The sequence below is a fragment of the Phyllopteryx taeniolatus genome, chromosome 6 (assembly GCF_024500385.1).
Source record: "Phyllopteryx taeniolatus isolate TA_2022b chromosome 6, UOR_Ptae_1.2, whole genome shotgun sequence".
NCBI classification, from domain to species: domain Eukaryota; kingdom Metazoa; phylum Chordata; class Actinopteri; order Syngnathiformes; family Syngnathidae; genus Phyllopteryx; species Phyllopteryx taeniolatus.
The window spans coordinates 1,000,144-1,020,000 of record NC_084507.1 but is presented as its reverse complement, the minus strand read 5'-3'; the positions used below and the strand labels follow the sequence as shown (position 1 = coordinate 1,020,000).

Sequence of the window (19,857 nt, the reverse complement as noted above, 5' to 3'; positions counted from 1 at the left end):
CAATCAGCAATCCAGCCCCTTGTCAGTGCAAAATCAGCTGGTTCTTTCCTCACTGATGGCCTAGAAAAAGGTGTCATTGCCAAGGTGTGGGTCAAGACACATCTCATGAGGAGAGAGTTGTCTCAAGACCATCGCAAACTAATTGTTGCAAAACATAACGATGGTATTGGTTGCAGGCGCATATCTAAGCTTCTGAACGTTCCAGTGAGCACGGTTGGGGCCAGAATACGTAAGAAAGCCAATCAGGCCACCATAAATTTGCCTCGATCAGGTGCTCCTCGCAAGATTCTGACAGAGGAGTGCAAAGAATAATTAGAAGAGTTGTCCAAGAGCCAAGGACCACCTGTGGAGAGCTTCAGAAAGACCTGGAATTAACAGGTCCTTTTGTCACGAGGAAAAGAGTGAGTAATGTACTCCGCCGCCATCGCCTATATGCAGGATCACCACACAATACCCCATTACTGCGGGGGGAAAAAAGCATGTCAAAGCTTGTTTAAAGTTTGCTGAACAAGATTTGGACAAGCCAGTTAAATACTGGGAGAATATAGTTTGGTCGGATGAGAGCAAAATTGAACTGTTTGGATGCCATAATGCATACCATGTTTGGAGGAGAAATGGCATATCACCCTAAAAACACCATACCAACAGTGAAGTTCGGAGGTGCGAACATAATGGTGTGGGGCTGCTCTTCAGAAAATGGTACTGGTAAACTTCACATTATTGAAGGAAGGATGAATGGGCAAATGTACCGAGACATTCTTGACAATCTGCTGCCATCTATGAGGATGATGAAAATGCAACAAGGGTGGACATTTCAGCAGTATAATGATCCAAAACATATTGCCAAGGAAACTCTTAATTGGTTTGATAGAAAAAAAAATTAACGTGCTATAGAATGGCACAGCCAATCACCAGACTTGAATCCAATCGAAAATCTATGGAAAGAACTGAAACTCAAGGTCCATAAAAGAAGCCCACGGAACCTGCAAGATTTGAAGACTGCTTGTGTGGAGGAATGGACCAACACCACACAATGCATGGCACTAGTTTCTCCATACAGGAGGCGTCTTGAAACTGTCATTGCAAACAAAGGCTTTTGTACAAAGTATTAAATAGATTAAATGAAATGAAATTAAAATAAATTATATATTTATTATCCATCCATCCATTTTATACCGCTTATCCGGGTCGGGTAGCTGGGGCAGTACCTTTAGCAGGAACGCCCAGACTTCCCTCTCCCCAGCCACTTCATCCAGCTCTTCCGGGAGGACCCCGAGGCGTTCCCAGACCAGCCGAAGGATACATTTATTAAATCAATGAAAATCATAATTAAATAAATGTTGGTGTGTTCAATAATTGTTCCCTCTGTCATTTCACATTATGACACACAACTTCATTTCTGATCCCCTCCTTGAGCCGTCACCTTATCGTGGTGGAGGGGTTTATGTGTCCCAATGATCCTAGGAGCTAAGTTGTCTGGGGTTTTATGCCCCTGATAAGGTCACCCATGACAAACAGGTCCGAGGTGGGGGACCAGACAAAGTACGGCTCAAAAACCCCTTATGATGACAACAAAAAATGGACACAGGTTTCCAACTGCGCCCCCCTCTGGAGCCAGGCCTGGAGGTGGGGCTCGAAGGCGAGCACCTGGTGGCCGGGCCTGCACCCATGGGGCCCGGCTGGGCACAGCCCGAAAGGGTAACGTGGGTCCCCTTTCCCATGGGCTCACCACCTGTGGAAGGGGCCAAAGGGGTCGGGTGCAGTGCGAGCTGGGCGGTGGCCAAAGGCGGGGACCTTTGCAATCTGATCCCCAGCTACAGAAGCTGGCTCTACGGACGTGGAATGTAACCTCTCTGGCAGGGAAGGAGCCCGACCTGGTGGGTGAGGTCGAGAAGTTACGACTAGATATAGTCGGACTCGCCTCCACGCACAGCTTGGGCTCTGGAACCAGTCCTTCGAGAGGGGTTGGATTCTCTTCCACTCTGGAGTTGCCCACGGTGGGAGGCGCCGAGCAGGTGTGGGTATACTTATTGCTCCCCGGCTCGGCGCCTGTACGTTGGGGTTCACCCCGGTGGACGAGAGGGTAGCCTCCTTCCGCCTTCCTGACTGTTGTTTGTGCCTATGCACCAAACAGCAGTTCAGAGTACCCACCCTTTTTGGAGTTCTTGGAGGGGATTCTGGAGAGCGCTCCCGCTGGGGACTCTATCGTTCTGCTGGGGGATTTCAATGCTCACGTGGGCAATGACAGTGAGATCTGGAAGGGCGTGATTGGGAGGAACGCCCCCCCCCCGATCAGAATCCGAGCGGTGTTCTGTTATTGGACTTCTGTGCTCATCACGGATTGTCCATAACGAACACCATGTTCAAGCATAAGGGTGTCCACACGTGCACTTGGCACCATGACACCCTAGGTTGCAGTTCGATGATCGACTCTGTGGTCGTGTCATCGGACTTGCGGCCCCATGTCTTGGACACTCGGGTGAAGAAAGGGGCGGACCTATCAACTGATCACTACCTGGTGGTAAATTGGCTCCAATGGTTGGGGAAGATGCCGGTCCGACGTGGCAAGCCCAAACGTATTGTGAGGGTCTGCTGGGAACGTCTGGCGGAATCCCCTGTCAGAAGGAGTTTCAACTCCCACCTCCAACAGAACTTCTCTCATGTTCCGGGGGAGGCGGGGGACATGGAGTCAGAGTGAACCATGTTCCGCGCCTCCATTGCTGAGCCAGCCGACCGGAGCTGTGGCCATAAGGTGGTTTGTGTCAGTCGTGGCGGCAATCCCCGAACCCGTTGGAGGGATGCTGTCAAGCTGAAGAAGGAGTCACATCGGGCCTTTTTGGGCTGTGGGACTTCTGAGGCAGCTGATGGGTACTGGCTGGCCAAGCGGAATGCAGCTTTGGTGGTCATTGAAGCAAAAACTTGGAGTTGGGAGGAGTTCGGTGAGGCCATGGAGAAAGACTTCCGGATGGCTTCAAGGAAATTCTGGTCCACCATCCGGCGTCACAGGAGGGGGAAGCAGTGCACCATCAACACTGTGTATAGTGGGGATGGGGCGCTGCTGACCTCGACTCGGGACTCAATTCCACCGACACGCCTTCCCATGAGGGAGCAGAGTCTGGGTTCTCTGAGGCTGGCTCTCCTATCTCTGGGGTTGAGGTCACTGAGGTGGTTATAAAGCTCCTCGGTGGCAGGGCCCCGGGGGTGAATGAGATTCGCCCGGAGTTCCTCAAGGCTCTGGATGTTGTTGGGCTGTCCTGGTTAACACGCCTCTGCAACATCGAGTGGACATCGGGGACAGTGCCTCTGGATTGGCAGACTGGGGTGGTAGGGTGTGTTCCAACTACAGGAGGATCACACTCCTCAGCCTCCCTGATGAGGTCTATTCAGGGGTGTCGGAGAGGAGGGTCCGTCGGGAAGTTGAATCTCAGATTCAGGAGGAGCAGTGTGGTTTTCGTCCTGGCCGTGAAACAGTGGACCAGCTCTACACCCTTGGCAGGGTCCTCGAGGGTGCATGGGAGTTCGCCCAACCAGTCTATATGTGTTTTGTGGACTTGGAGAAGACGTTCAACCTTGTCTCTCGGGGCGTCCTGTGGGGGGTGCTTCGGGAGTATGGGGTACTGAACCCCCTTATACGGGCTGTTCGGTCCCTGTACGACCGGAGTCAGAGTTCGGTCCGCATATCCGGCAGTAAGTCGGACTCGTTTCCGGTGAGGGTTGGACTCCCCCAAGGCTGCCCTTTGTCACCGATTCTGTTCATAACTTTTATGGACAGAATTTCTAGGTGCTGCCGAGGCGTAGAGGGGGTCCCGTTTGGTGGCCTCAGTATTGCATCTCTGCTTTTTGCAGATGATGTGGTTCTGTTGGCTTGATCAAGCAGTGATCTCCAACTGTCACTGGAGCAGTTCACAGCGGAGTGTGAAGCAGCTGGGATGAGAATCAGCACCTCCAAATCTGAGACCATGGTCCTCAGTCGGAAATGGGTGGCGTGCCCTTTCCAGGTCGGGGATGAGATCCTGTACCAAGTGGAGGAGTTCAAGTATCTTGGTGTCTTGTTTACGAGTGAGGGAAGAATGGAACGGGAGATCGACAGGCGGAATCGGTGCAGCGTCTGCAGTGATGCGGACTTTGTATCGTTCCGTTTTGGTAAAGAAGGAGCTAAGCCGAAAGGCAAAGCTCTCGATTTACTGGTCGATCTACGTTCCTACCCTCACCTATGGTCACGAGCTGTGGGTCGTGACCGAAAGAACAAGATCCCGGATACAAGTGGCCGAAATGAGTTTCCTCCACAGGGTGTCCGGGCTCTCCCTTAGAGATAGGGTGAGAAGCTCGGTCATCCGGGAGGATCTCAGAGTAGAGCCGCTGCTCCTGCACATCGAGAGGAGCCAATTGAGGTGGTTGGGGCATCTGATTCGGATGCCTCCCAGACGCCTCCCTTGTGTGGTGTTCCGGGCACGTCCCACCGGGAGGAGACCCCGGGGACGACCCAGGACACGCTGGAGAGACTACATCCTTCGGCTGGCCTGGGAATCCCTCGGGATCTCCCCGGAAGAGCTGGATGAAGTGGCTGGAGAGGGAAGTCTGGGCGTCCCTGCTAAAGTTAATGCCCCCGCGACCCGACCTCGGATAAGCGGTAGAAAATGGATGGATGGATGGATGGATTAATTTTTGATCTTATATGTTCTACTTCTGTCATATGTATGGATTACTTGGGTTGTTCCCAACATCTGGTGAAATTTTAACGTCAATAGCACCTTTGGAAATATACTTAATGAGAAAAATGGTAACGATGTGTAATACTTATTTCAGCCGCTGTGTGTGTTTGTGTGTGTATATATAAATATATATGTGTGTGTATGTTTTATATATACATACATATACACATATATATATATATATATATATACATATATATATATATATATATATATATATATATATATATATATATATATATATATACATATATATATATATGTATCCCCTCCTTGAGCCGTCACCTTGTCGTGGTGGAGGGGTTTGTGTGTCCCAGTGATCCTAGGAGCTAAGTTGTCTGGGGCTTTATGCCCCTGGCAGGGTCACCCATGACAAACAGGTCCTAGGTGAGGGACCAGACAAAGCACGGCTCAAAGACCCCTAATGATGACGACAAACAATGGACTTCGTTTTCCCTTGCCCGGACGCGGGCCACCGGGGCCCCCCACTGGAGCCAGGCCTGGTGGTGGGGCTCGAAGGCGAGCGCCTGGTGGCCGGGCCTGCACCCATGGGGCCCGGCCGGGCACAGCCCGAAAGGGTAACGTGGGTCCCCCTTCCCATGGGCTCACCACCTGTGGGAGGGGCCATAGGGGTCGGGTGCAGTGTGAGCTGGGCGGTGGCCGAAGGCGGGGACCTTGGCGATCCGATCCCCGGCTACAGAAGCTGGCTCTAGGGACGTGGAATGTCACCTCTCTGGCAGGGAAGGAGCCCGAGCTGGTGTGTGAGGTCGAGAAGTTCCGACTCGATATAGTCGGACTCGCCTCCACACACACCTGGGGCTCTGGTACCAGTCCTCTCGAGAGGGGTTGGACTCTCTTCCACTCTGGAGTTGCCCATGGTGAGAGGCGCCGAGCAGGTGTGGGTATACTTATTGCCCCCCGGCTCGGCGCCGGTACGTTGGGGTTCACCCCGGTGGACGAGAGGGTAGCCTCCCTCCGCCTTCGGGTGGGGGGACGGGTCCTGACTGTTGTTTGTGCCTATGCACCAAACAGCAGTTCAGAGTACCCACCCTTTTTGGAGTCCTTGGAGGGGGTGCTGGAGAGCGTCCCGCTGGGGACTCCATTGTTCTGTTGGGGGACTTCAATGCTCACGTGGGCAATGACAGTGAGACCTGGAAGGGCGCGATTGGGAGGAACGGCCCCCCCGATCAGAACCCAAGCGGTGTTCTGTTATTGGACTTCTGTGCTCGTCACGGATTGTCCATAACGAACACCATGTTCAAGCATAAGGGTGTCCACACGTGCACTTGGCACCAGGACACCCTAGGTCGCAGTTCGATGATCGACTTTGTGGTCGTGTCATCGGACTTGCGGCCGCATGTCTTGGACACTCGGGTGAAGAGAGGGGCGGAGCTGTCAACTGATCACCACCTGGTGGTGAGTTGGCTCCGATGGTGGGGGAAGATGCCGGTCCGACGTGGCAGGCCCAAACGTATTGTGAGGGTCTGCTGGGAACGTCTGGCAGAATCCCCTGTCAGAAGGAGTTTCAACTCCCACCTCCGACAGAACTTTGCTCATGTTCCGGGGGAGGCGGGGGACATCGAGTCCGAGTGGACCATGTTCCGCGCCTCCATTGCTGAGGCGGCCGACCGGAGCTGTGGCCGTAAGGTGGTCGGTGCCTGTCGTGGCGGCAATCCCCGAACACGTTGGTGGACACCAACGGTGAGGGATGCCGTCAAGCTGAAGAAGGAGTCCTATCGGGCCTTTTTGGCCTGTGGGACTCCTGAGGCAGCTGATGGGTACCGGCTGGCCAAGCGGAATGCAGCTCTGGTGGTCGCTGAAGCAAAAACCCGGGCATGGGAGGAGTTCGGTGAGGCCATGGAGAAAGACTTCCGGACGGCTTCGAGGAAATTCTGGTCCACCATCCGACGTCTCAGGAGAGGGAAGCAGTGCACCACCAACACTGTGTATAGTGGGGATGGGGCGCTGCTGACCTCGACTCGGGACGTTGTGAGTCGGTGGGGAGAATACTTCGAAGACCTCCTCAATTCCACCGACACGCCTTCCCATGGGGAAGCAGAGTGTGGGTTCTCTGAGGCGGGCTCTCCTATCTCTGGGTTTGAGGTCACCGAGGTAGTTAAAAAGCTCCTCGGTGGCAGGGCCCCGGGGGTGGATGAGATTCGCCCGGAGTTCCTAAAGGCTCTGGATGTTGTGGGGCTGTCCTGGTTGACACGCCTCTGCAACATCGCGTGGACATCGGGGACAGTGCCTCTGGATTGGCAGACTGGGGTGGTGGTCCCCCTTTTTAAGAAGGGGGACCGGAGGGTGTGTTTCCAGCCCGATAGCTTACATCAATCGTCACATATACTGTAATTTTAATACGCTCCAGTATAATGCGCACCCCCACAGTTGACACAAGAAATCGGTCTTCTACCTATATACAATGCGCACCCATAACTTTCTCTACATTCGTATGTTCACATGCTATAAATTATGGTAGTAATTCACCTTAAATCTATACCTCTAATTAATTCTAAACAGTTGTACAAACTATGTTGAGTTCTCTCGAGTTTAGTTTTAACATTGCGGGTTGAAGGTGGGGGCTTACCACTCCCATGTGACCATTGACACATGAGCCGACTCACAAGATGTAATGAAAACTAGAGACGTCATCTGTTGGAATGATACATTCATTTCTGGTTCCAGAATAATAAAATTTTAAAAAATAGTTAACGCAACAACAAAATGGAGAGGGAGAATATTCAAATAATTTGTTCAAATTAAATTAAGTTCTTCAAATAATTTAACACGCAACAAGATGCAGAGGGGGGATAAACCCACATGGTCTACTAACATTCACATTATTTACTATTTAGGAGATCAGGAGACTAAAGGCCTCTTCATTGCATCACGTGACCCACGAATTGCCCGGCGTAGCACCTCTGCGTAGCTTGCCGAGCACCCGACAAAAATAGCGTCGAACGCCGCGGAGATCTTCTTTCATGATTGGTCTGTTTTAGTCACATGCTGTGATGACGTACCAGCGTGCCCCTTGGTTCTACATACCATCTACGTCGCCGCCTTCTCGATCGATTTTGCAGCATAAGTAAACGTATCATCTGGTCATCTAGGTCCATTTGTTCTGTCGCCATTGTTGTTGCTTTGTTCCTTGTTACTTAAAGGAAAGTAAAAACGGCTACCGGAAGTGACAAAAAAAATGTAGAGGAAACTCCACCCTGTGGTGTCCTATCCAATACCAGCCGTAGCGACACCCCCGACTTGGAGGAGAACTGCAGCACACTTTCAAAACACCGCGCGTGGGTTGCGTGGGAGTATAAAGAAGCCTTAACTGACATAATACAGCATTGTATTACTATTTACAATGATGCTAGGCATGCTGGGAAAGACTGATCAAATGCCACCATGTTTTAACAATGGCATCACCACGCAGCATCAGACTATTTCCCAGCATGCCTTGATGTAAATAGCTGTTAAAATGCTGTTTTATGTCAGTTAGTCCCCTAACCTCCTAAATAGTTAATGATCTGAATGTTAATAGATCTTATGTGTGTTTACCCCCCCCCCCCCCCCCCCCCCCTCTGCATCTTGTTGCGTGTTAAATTATTTGAACAACTTAATTTAATTTGAACAAATTATTAGAATTTTTTACAGAAATGCAGCCCTATGGGGGGCACAAGTCAGTGCAAACTGTAGGCCGGTCCCAAGCCCGGATAAATGCAGAGGGTTGCGTCAGGAAGGGCATCCGGCTTAAAACCTTGCCAAACAAATATGAGCGTTCATCCAAATAATTCCATACCGGATCGGTCGTGGCCCGGGTTAACAACGTCCGCCACCGGCGCCGTCAACCTGCAGGGCGCTGTTGGAAATCCAGCTACTGTGGGTCGAAGTCAAAGTCAAAGAAGAAGAAGAAGAAGAGGTGGAAAGCGGGTTCTTCGGCAGAAAGAGAAGAGGAAAACACAGAGCCTAGAACTGAATGTGGGGACTTTGAATGTTGGGACTATGACAGGAAAATCTCGGGAGTTGGTTGACATGATGATTAGGAGAAAGGTTGATATATTGTGTGTCCAGGAGACCAGGTGGAAAGGCAGTAAGGCTAGAAGTTTAGGGGCAGGGTTTAAATTATTTTACCATGGTGTAGATGGGAAGAGAAATGGAGTCGGGGTTATTTTAAAAGAAGAGTTGGCTAAGAATGTCTTGGAGGTGAAAAGAGTATCAGATCGAGTGATGAGGCTGAAATTTGAAATTGAGGGTGTTATGTGTAATGTGATTAGTGGCTATGCCACACAGGTAGGATGTGACCTAGAGGTGAAAGAGAAATTCTGGAAGGAGCTAGATGATGTAGTTCTGAGCATCCCAGACAGAGAGAGAGTCGTAATTGGTGCAGATTGTAATGGACATGTTGTAATAAGGGTGATGAAGAAGTGATGGGTAAGTACGGTATCCAGGAAAGGAACTTGGAGGGACAGATGGTGGTAGACTTTGCAACAAGGATGCAAATGGCTGTAGTGAACACTTTTTTCCAGAAGAGGCACGAACATAGGGTGACCTACAAGAGCGGAGGTAGAAGCACACAGGTGGATTACATCTTGTGCAGACGATGTAATCTGAAGGAGGTTACCAACTGTAAGGTAGTGGTAGGGGAGAGTGTGGCTAGACAGCATAGGATGGTGGTGTGTAAGATGACTCTGGTGGTGGGGAGGAAAATTAGGAAGACAAAGGCAGAGAAGAGAACCATGTGGTGGAAGCTGAGACAGGACGAGTGTTGTGCAGCTTTTCGGGAAGAGGTGATACAGGCTCTCGGTGGACGGGAAGAGCTTCCAGAAGACTGGACCACTGCAGCCAAGGTGATCAGAGAAGCAGGCAGGAGAGTACTTGGTGTATCTTCTGGCAGGAAAGGAGAGAAGGAGACTTGGTGGTGGAACCTCACAGTACAGGAAATCATACAAGGAAAACGGTTAGCTAAGAAGAAGTGGGACACTGAGAGGACCGAGGAGAGGCGAAAGGAATACATTGAGATGCGACACAGGGCAAAGGTAGAGGTGGCAAAGGCAAAACAAGAGGCATATGATGACATTTATGGGAGGTTGGACACTAAAGAAGGAGAAAAGGATCTATACAGGCTGGCCAGACAGAGGGATAGAGATGGGAAGGATGTGCAGTAGGTTAGGGTGATTAAGGATAGAGATGGAAATATGTTGACTGGTGCCAGCAGTGTGCTAGGTAGATGGAAAGAATACTTTGAGGAGTTGATGAATGAGGAAAATGATAGAGAAGGGAGAGTAGAAGAGGCAAGTGTGGTGGACCAGGAAGTGGCAATGATTAGTAAGGGGGAAGTTAGAAAGGCATTAAAGAGAATGAAAAATGGAAAGGCAGTTGGTCCTGATGACATTCCTGTGGAGGTATGGAAGCATCTCGGAGAGGTGGCTGTGGAGTTTTTGACCAGCTTGTTCAATAGAATTCTAGTGCGTGAGAAGATGCCTGAGGAATGGAGGAAAAGTGTACTGGTGCCCATTTTTAAGAACAAAGGTGATGTGCAAAGCTGTGGCAACTATAGAGGAATAAAGCCACACAATGAAGTTATGGGAAAGAGTAGTGGAGGCTAGACTCAGGACAGAAGTGAGTATTTGCGAGCAACAATATGGTTTCATGCCTAGAAAGAGTACCACAGATGCATTATTTGCCTTGAGGATGTTGATGGAAAAGTACAGAGAAGGTCAGGAGCTACATTGTGTCTTTGTAGATCTAGAGAAAGCCTATGACAGAGTACCCAGAGAGGAACTGTGGTACTGCATGCGGAAGTCTGGAGTGGCAGAGAAGTATGTTAGAATAATACAGGACATGTACGAGGGCAGCAGAACAGCGGTGAGGTGTGCTGTCGGTGTGACAGAAGAATTTAAGGTGGACGTGGGACTGCATCAGGGATCAGCCCTGAGCCCCTTCCTTTTTGCAGTGGTGATGGATAGGCTGACAGATGAGGTTAGACTGGAATCCCCGTGGACCATGATGTTTGCAGATGACATTGTGATCTGCAGTGAAAGCAGGGAGCAGCTGGAGGAACAGTTAGAAAGATGGAGGCATGCACTGGAAAGAAGAGGAATGAAGATTAGCCGAAGTAAAACAGAATATATGTGCATGAATGAGAGGGGTGGTGGGGGAAGAATGAGGCTACAGGGAGAAGAGATGGCAAGGGTAGAGGACTTTAAATACTTGGGGTCAACCGTCCAGAGCAATGGTGAGTGTGGTCAGGAAGTGAAGAAATGGGTCCAAGCAGGTTGGAACGGGTGGAGGAAGGTGTCAGGTGTGCTATGTGACAGAAGAGTCTCTGCTAGGATGAAGGGCAAAGTTTATAAAACAGTGGTGAGGCCAGCCATGATGTACGGATTAGAGACAGTGGCACTGAAGAGAAAACAGGAAGCAGAGCTGGAGGTGGCGGAAATGAAGATGTTGAGGTTCGCTCTCGGAGTGACCAGGTTGGATAAAATTAGAAATGAGCTCATCAGAGGGACAGCCAAGGTTCGATGTTTTGGAGACAAAGTTAGAGAGAGCAGACTTCAATGGTTTGGACACGTCCAGAGGAGAGAGAGTGAGTATATTGGTAGAAGGATGATGAGGATGGAGCTGCCAGGCAAGAGAGCTAGAGGAAGACCAAAGAGAAGGTTGATGGATGTCGTGAGGGAAGACATGATGGCAGTTGGTGTTCGAGAGGAGGATGCAGGAGATAGGCTCTCATGGAAAAGGATGACACGCTGTGGCGACCCCTAACGGGACAAGCCGAAAGGAAAAGAAGATTAGAATTTTTTACAGAGAAGTCTGGAAATTTTGCAATCTCCAATTTGTAGGAACATTGTGGAGCTTATTGATACTTGGTCTGGGTCTTTAGTAATTTAGCCCTGGGGCCAGTTTAATACTGGGGCTCGGAACCCATCACTACTCCGACGTCACTCAACAGGCCAGACCCCGCCTCACACATTCAGTCACAGGTAGTCAAAGATACGAAACTACTATTGAATGTGAGGATAGCGACCCTAAGAGGAAAACAATCCTACCTGCACCCAACATGCATATATTTTGGTATTATATAAATGAAGATTTAAAATATATATTAATACTAAAATAAGTACTGAATAATACTTCGCGGATTTCATCTATTGCAGGGTATCAAGTTATTCGCGCGATAAATGAAGATTACTCTAAAACGTCTACCATCATGTCATATCAGTAAACAGGAGACTTACCTAAATGGTAATGTCTGGTAATCACAGTGCTAATGAGAGCATAATTAACGTATAATTATTGTGCTGTGTTTGTGTATTTTAGTTCATGTGAACAAGACAGATCAGAGATGTGGTCAGCTTGAAAGTTGTTCAAATGCTGATATTTTTTATTTGTTTATTTTTGTATTCTCTCACAAGGCACAGCGAATACAAGGTGGTTTCTCCTGCTCTACGTGCAGTGGGCAACATTGTTACAGGAGATGACATTCAAACACAGGTTGAGTCCAACCAATCACGTAGCTCACATGCACTGAATTTATGTCCTGCTTTTATTCTTCTTGAATGCTGTGTAAATGTTGTTCTCATCTGTTTGCTACCACAGGTGATCTTGAATTGTGCAGCTCTGCCTTGTTTACTACACTTGCTCAGCAGTCCCAAGGAGTCTATCAAAAAGGAGGCCTGCTGGACAGTGTCCAACATCACAGCTGGAAACAGAGCTCAAATTCAAGTAAAATCTGCTTAAAACTGTTTACCTCTTTTCTGTCGCAAGGCAGACTGATTTATTTTGTTGATGACACTCGTCTTACTAGAATGTGATTGATGCCAACATCTTCCCGGTACTGATTGAGATTCTTCAGAAGGCAGAGTTCCGCACAAGGAAAGAGGCAGCATGGGCAATAACCAATGCCACTTCGGGTGGTACTCCTGCGCAGATCAGGTACCACATGTTTTGCCTTCTTCATTTGCTCTGCAAGTGGGGAACATTCGTCATCTTGGGGAAAAAAAAAAATGGAGTAAATTTTTTTTTAGCATTGACCATGTTTTGTGTCATCATTTGATTTGGACAGGTGTGTGAATGAATTGGGTGACTTTAGATTCGACTTGACAATATATTAAAAGACTTGCGACTCGACTTGAACACCAATGACTCATGACTTCACTTGGACGTGAACCCATTGACTTGAAAAGACTTGCTACTTTGACCAAAGCACTGAGAAACATACATACAGTGGGTACGGAAAGTATTCAGACTCCCTTAAATTTTTCACTCTTTGTGATATTGCAGCCATTTGCTAAAATCATTTTTCTTTTTTTCCCCTCATTAATGTATACAAAGCACCACATCCATCCATCCATCCATTTTCTGAGACGCTTCTCCTCACTAGGGTCACGTGCGTGCTGGAGCCGATCCCAGCTATCATCGGGCGGGGTACACCCTGAACTGGTTGCCAGCCAATCGCAGGGCACATACAAACAAACAACCATTCGCACTCACATTCACACCTATGGGCAATTTAGAGTTGTCAATTAACCTACCACGCATGTTTTTGGGATGTGGGGAAACCGGAGTGCCCGGAGAAAACCCACCGCCCCCCTGGGAGAAGATGCAAGCTCCACACAGGCGGGGCCGGGGATTGAACCCTGGTCCTCAGAACTATGAGGCAGGCACTCTAACCAGTCGTCCACCGTGCCCTACAGCACCACATATTGACAGAAATTATTTTTGGGAATGATTCAACAAGTTTTTCACACCTGGATTTGGGGATCCTCTGCCATTGCTGCTCCAGTTCTGTCAGGTTGGATGGTGAATGTTGGTGGGCAGCCATTTTCAGGTCTCTCCAGAGATGCTCAATTGGATTTAAGTCAGGGCTCTGGCTGGGCCTTTCAAGGACAGTCACAGAGTTGTTCTGCAGCCACTCCTTCATTATTTTAGCTGTCTTTAAGGTCATCGTCTTGTTGGAAGGTGAACCTTCGGCGCAGTCTGAGGTCCTGAGCGCTCTGGAAAAGTTTTTCGTTCAGGATATTCCTGTACTTGGCCGCATTCATCTTTCCTTGGATTGCAACCAGTCGTCCTGTCCCTGCAGCTGAAAAAGACCCCCACAGCATGATGCTGCCACCACCATGCTTCGCTGTTGGGACTGTATTGGACAGGTGATGAGCAGTGCCTGGTTTTCTCCACACATACCACTTAGAATGAAGGCCAACAATTTCTATCTTTGTCTGATCAGACCAGAGAATCTTATTTCTCACCATCTTGGAGTCCTTCACGTGTTTTTTTTTAGCAAACTCCATGCGGGCTTTCATGTGTCTTGCACTGAGGAGAGGCTTCCGTCGGGCCACTCTGCATTAAAGCCCCGACTGGTGGAGGGCTGCAGTGATGGTTGACTTTCTAAAGCTTTCTCCCATCTCCTGACTGCATCCGTGGAGCTCAACCACAGTGATCTTTGGGTTCTTCTTTACCTCTCTCACCAAGGCTCTTCTCCCCGGATATTTCAGTTTGGCCGGACGGCCAGCTCTAGGAAGGGTTCTGGTGTCCCAAACGTCTTGCATTTAAGGATTATGGAGGCCACTGTACTCTTGGGAACCTTAAGCGCAGCAGAAATCTTTTTTTAACCTTCGCCAGATCTGTGCCTTGCCACAATTCTGTCTCTGAGCTCTTCAGGCAGTTCCTTTGACCTCATGATTCTCATTTGCTCTGACATGCACTGTGAGCTGTAAGGTCTCATATCGACAGGTGTGTGGCTTTCCTAATCAAGTCAATATGGGCTGCTGTGTGTGCATTTAATGAGGGGAAAATGAACTGAAAAGATTTTAGCGAATGGCTGCAATATAACAAATAGTGAAAAATTTAAGGGAGCCTGAATACTTTCCGTACCCAATGTAATACTGAAGGTTTTAATAATTATTTTTTTCTTTTTTTTTTTTTTCTTTTTTTTTTTTTTTTTTTTTAAGGTCAAAGTGTCCCACACAATTATTGCTAATGTGTAGTTAACTTTTTGTCTTTTAACAGTTAAAGCCCTGTTAGGCACGCTCAGGTAGAGGAATTGTCAAAGAGGTCATTCTTTCACGCACTACCTCAAAAAAAAACAGGACACCATAAACCAACAATAAATGTTACAGCTAAATAAGGTACACATTCCAAGAACGACTGTTAACATACACAGAAACAACAACGACATTTAACGTAACAATAAGGACGTTAATTGTTGCAACAGCAACAACCACAACAAAAAAGATATATAGCCACATTGCATTGTGGAAATCGCACGGCTTGACGTCACGTATGGTTGTTTTCGTTAGCATTAGCAGCTGGCTATGAGCGATCACGCAAATACTTAGACGGCGGGCCGGGCATGCACTGTCTGGGCTTCCTGTACATTACAGTCTGGATTAGTCAGTGTAGTGTTCTCAAGAATCTGTCTTACTGGGTTTCTTTTTTTATTCACTTTATTTACCAATCGATCAGCACACATCTGGCATATATTCGACATGAAACTACATTCTTTTTCCTGTCCTTTTCGTCGCCTATTTTTGACGTAATCGTTTTACATAGTGCCCCCCTAGTGTTCCGACTGGATACAATTTTATTTTTAGAACAAGATGACAAACTTGTGTTCCTCTTTTTTAAATTAATGCCTTATGTTTTTGATACAAGAAATGCGAAGTTTAAACTGAAATCTATTTATATTTGGGTTTGAAATTGCCTTTCGGTCACGACCCACAGTTCGTGACCATAGGTGAGGGTAGGAACGTAGATCGACTGGTAAATCGAGAGCTTCGCCTTTCGGCTTAGCTCCTTTACCACAACGGATTGATACAAAGTCTGCATCACTGCAGACGCTGCACCGATCGGCCTGTCGATCTCCCGTTCCATTCTTCCCTCACTTGTGAACAAGACCTTGAACTCCTCCACTTGGGGCAGGATCTCATCCCTGACCTGGAGAGGGCACGCCACCCTTTTCCGACTGAGGACCATGGTCTCAGATTTGGAGGTGCTGATTCTCATCCCAGCCGCTTCACACACTGCTGCGAACTGCTCCAGTGAGAGTTGGAGGTCACGGCTTGATGAAGCCAACAGAACCACATCATCTGCAAAAAGCAGAGATGCAATACTGAGGCCACCAAACCGGACCCCCTCTACGCCTCGGCTGCGCCTAGAAATTCTGTCTATAAAAGTTATGAACAGAATCGGTGACAAAGGGCAGCCTTGGCGGAGTCCAACCCTCACCAGAAACGAGTCCGACTTACTGCCGGATATGCGGACCAAACTCTGACTCCGGTCGTACAGGGACCAAACAGCCCGTATCAGAGGGTTCGGTACCCCATACTCCCGAAGCACCCCTCACAGGCCCCCCCCAGGGACACGGTCGAACGCCTTCTCCAAGTCCACAAAGCACATGTAGACTGGTTGGGCAAACTCCCATGCACCCTCAAGGACCCTGCCAAGGGTGTAGAGCTGGTCCACTGTTCCACGGCCAGGACGAAAACTACACTGCTCCTCCTGAATGTGAGATTCAACTTCCCGACGGACACTCCTCTCCAGCACCCCTGAATAGACCTTACCAGGGAGGCTGAGAAATGTGATTTCCCCATGTATTTGGAACACAACCTCCGGTCTCCCTTCTTAAAAAGGGGGACCACCACCCCAGTCTGCCAATCCAGAGGCACTGTCCCCGATGTCCATGCGATGTTGCCGAGGCGTGTCAACCAGGACAGCCCTACAACATCCAGAGCCTTGAGGAACTCTGGGCGAATCTCATCCACCCCTGGGGCCTTGCCACCAAGGAACTTTTTAACCACCTCAGTGACCTCAACCCCAGAGATAGAAGAGCCCGCCTCAGAGAACCCAGACTGTGCTCCCTCATGGGAAGGCGTGTCTGTGGAATTGAGGAGGTTTTCGAAGTATTCTCCTCACCGGCTCACAACATCCCGTGTCGAGGTCAGCAGCGCCCTATCCCCACTATACACAGTGTTGATGGTGCACTGCTTCCCCCTCCTGAGACGCCGGATGGTGGACCAGAATTTCCTCGAAGCCGTCCGGAAGTCTTTCTCCATGGCCTCTCCGAACTCCTCCCATACCAGAGTTTTTGCTTCAGCGACCACCGAAGCGGCATTCCGCTTGGCCAGCCGGTACCCATCAGCTGCCTCAGGAGTCCCACAGGCCAAAAAGGCCCGATAGGACTCCTTCTTCAGCTTGACGGCATCCCTCACCGTTGGTGTCCACCAACGCGTTCGACACGACAGGCACCAACCACCTTACGGCCACAGTTCCGGTCGGCCGCCTCAGCAATGGAGGCGTGGAACATGGTCCACTCGGACTCGATGTCCCCCGCCCTCCCCGGAACATGAGCAAAGTTCTGTCGGAGGTGGGAGTTGAAAGTCCTTCTGACAGGGGATTCTGCCAGATGTTCCCAGCAGACTCTCAAAATACGTTTGGGCCTGCCACGTCGGACCGGCATCTTCCCCCACCATCGGAGCCAACGCACCACCAGGTGGTGATCAGTTGACAGCTCCGCCCCTCTCTTTACCCGAGTGTCCAAGACATGCGGCCGCAAGTCCGATGACACGACCACAAAGTCGATAATCGAACTGCGACCTAGGGTGTCCTGGTGCCAAGTGCACGTGTGGACACCCTCATGCTTGAATATGGTGTTCGTTATGGACATTCTGTGATGAGCACAGAAGTCCAATAACAGAACACCGCTCGGCTTCTGATCGGGGGGGCCGTTCCTCCCAATCACGCCCTTCCAGGTCTCACTGTCATTGCCCACGTGAGCATTGAAGTCCCCCAGCAGAATGATGGCATCCCCAACGGGAGCGCTCTCCAGCACCCCCTCCAAGAACTCCAAAAAGGGTGGGTACTCTGAACTGCTGTTTGGTGCATAGGCACAAACAACAGTCAGGACCCGTCCCCCCACCCAAGGTCCCCGCCTTCGGCCACCGCCCAGCTCGCACTGCACCCGACCCCTATGGCCCCTCCCACAGGTGGTGAGCCCATGGGAAGAAAAACTGAAAACCTAGTCTATTTAATGTCACTTCAGGAATAAAGTGAGAAAAGTAAGTCATAGCATCGCATTTTCATAGAATAACTGAAAACCTACTATCAGTCGGTTTTGAAGGGGCAATAAAGATTTTAGATTTTAGGTGATCAACCAACATAAAGTATCACATAATTGTTAAGTGGAACAAGCATGATACATGTAAAAAAATTAATAAAAAAAAAAAAAGACATTCTGAAAAATGTGGTGTGTGTTTGTATTCAGCCCCCCTGCGTCAAATACTTGATGCACTTTTCACTGCAATTACAGCTGCAAGTCTTTTGGGGTATGTCTCTACCAGCTTTGCACATTTAGACACTGACATTTCTGCCCATTCTTTGCAAAATAGCTCAAGCTCAGCCAGATTGGATGGAGAGCACCTGTGAAACCATCCATCCTTCCAGTGGCTCTCAAACCTTTTTCACAAAGTATCACTAAAAAGAAATACTTGGCCACGTACCATCATCATGGCCAACATACAGTAGTGCAGTAAGGCTAAGTGTTTATAAAAACCGAGGCAATGGTTTTATTCTTTAAAGGATTATTGTAAGGAATGCAAGACATTGTTTCATTATGCAGTTTGAACAGTAACATTACACTCTGTGGATCACAAACTTATCCGAAGAATATAGAACAACTGTATGTAATAATGATATTCTTTCTTTAAACATTTATACAGGTTGTATGCATAACCACAAGTAAAAATTCTCACTGTATCCAAAACTTCAATGTCTTCGTTCTGAAACAGAAACACACACATAAACACAAAGGGAGAACAATACCATTAAGCGTAAAACAAAAGGGAGGAAATGCATTTAAAGAGAACAGGTGTAATTAAACCATCCGACATCAAATTGATGACAACTCAAAGGAGCTTAATGGGCGTGTTTGCCTCTTTAAACACAGGCTCAGCCACCCTGCCTGCTTCTATCCTTTTTTTATGACAAGTGAAGAAAAGCCTTTCTCACACATATAGGTGGTCAGAAAAGAAAGGAGAGCGCTTTGGTGAAAAAGGTAAACACAGTTGCTCCCCGATTGTGTGAGGCTTACTGGTTCTGGCGACGAAGAGTGCTGTCATGGTACGAAGATCCTTTGTTTTGGCTATACTTGTACCACAATAACCTCAAAACCTCAATAGTGGACTTTGATTGTTGCAATTTATGTTTTCGTAAAGAAAATCAGCCAATGTGTCCATAAGTGCTGTGTATTTTGTCACAAGGTGCCATTTGATGAATTAATTGCTGCACTTGGCCACAAATAAAGAGAGACGGCTTGTGCCGTTTGTTGCTGCTGAGGGGACTTCATTGGTTCTGCTACAGTAGCCACAGCACAGCTGTTGTTGTTTATTCCCACTTTTCTTTGCAGGCTGAAGTCATGCTAATGGTTTGTCCGAGTTCTTCATTGTTTCGTTTTTGCGAATAAACCTCTTGCCCGCACTACCTGCTACGTGTCTAACTTTGAGAATCAACGACTCTAATGAGCACTTTGGAATGGAAGTAAACACCGACAAAACCAAGGTCGTCAACCAACCACCACCTGGACAAAACTCCTCAAAGACCAATGTTAGCATCAATGAAACGACCCTTGATGAAGATGAACATTTCTCCTACCTTGGTAGCATTCTCTCAAAAACACCGACGTGTACAAAGGACATTGAAAAGCGCATAAAAGCAGTATGCATTGCCTATGAGCGCCTTAAGGCTTTTTTATACTCGCGCAGGTGGCTATCCCGCACGCAGTTTGACTTTATATTCGAGCGCAACCCACACGTGCAGTTTTGAAAATGTACTGCAGTTTTCCTCCAAGTCGGGGGTGTTGCTACGGCTGGTATTCGCTAAGACGCGACAGGGTGGAGTTTCCTCTGCATTTTTTGGCCATTTCCGGTAGCTGTTTTTACTTTCCTTTCTGTAACAAGGAACAAAGCAACAACAATGGCGACCGTGGAACAGCGTCTGCTCGAACAAATGGTGAGATGACCAGATGATACCTTTAATTGTGCTGCAAAATTGATCAAGAAGGCGTAGGTGGTATGTGGAACCGAGAGGAATGCTGAGTACGTCATCACAGCATGTGACTAAAACGAACAAATCACGACAGATGATGTCCGCGGCA

General features: G+C 48.6%; 1 protein-coding gene across 6 annotated transcripts in view; it reads left to right on the top strand.

Annotated features, from left to right (window-relative positions):
* The window catches only part of kpna5 (karyopherin alpha 5 (importin alpha 6)), a 47,689-nt gene that overhangs the window by 22,629 nt on the left and 5,203 nt on the right, over positions 1-19,857 (top strand). For all 6 annotated transcript variants that reach the window (XM_061775408.1, XM_061775411.1, XM_061775407.1 and 3 more), the window contains 3 exons: positions 12,125-12,203; positions 12,309-12,434; positions 12,517-12,644. In XM_061775408.1, coding sequence (XP_061631392.1) covers positions 12,125-12,203; positions 12,309-12,434; positions 12,517-12,644 — 333 coding nt within the window. The remainder of the gene's footprint in view (positions 1-12,124; positions 12,204-12,308; positions 12,435-12,516; positions 12,645-19,857) is intronic.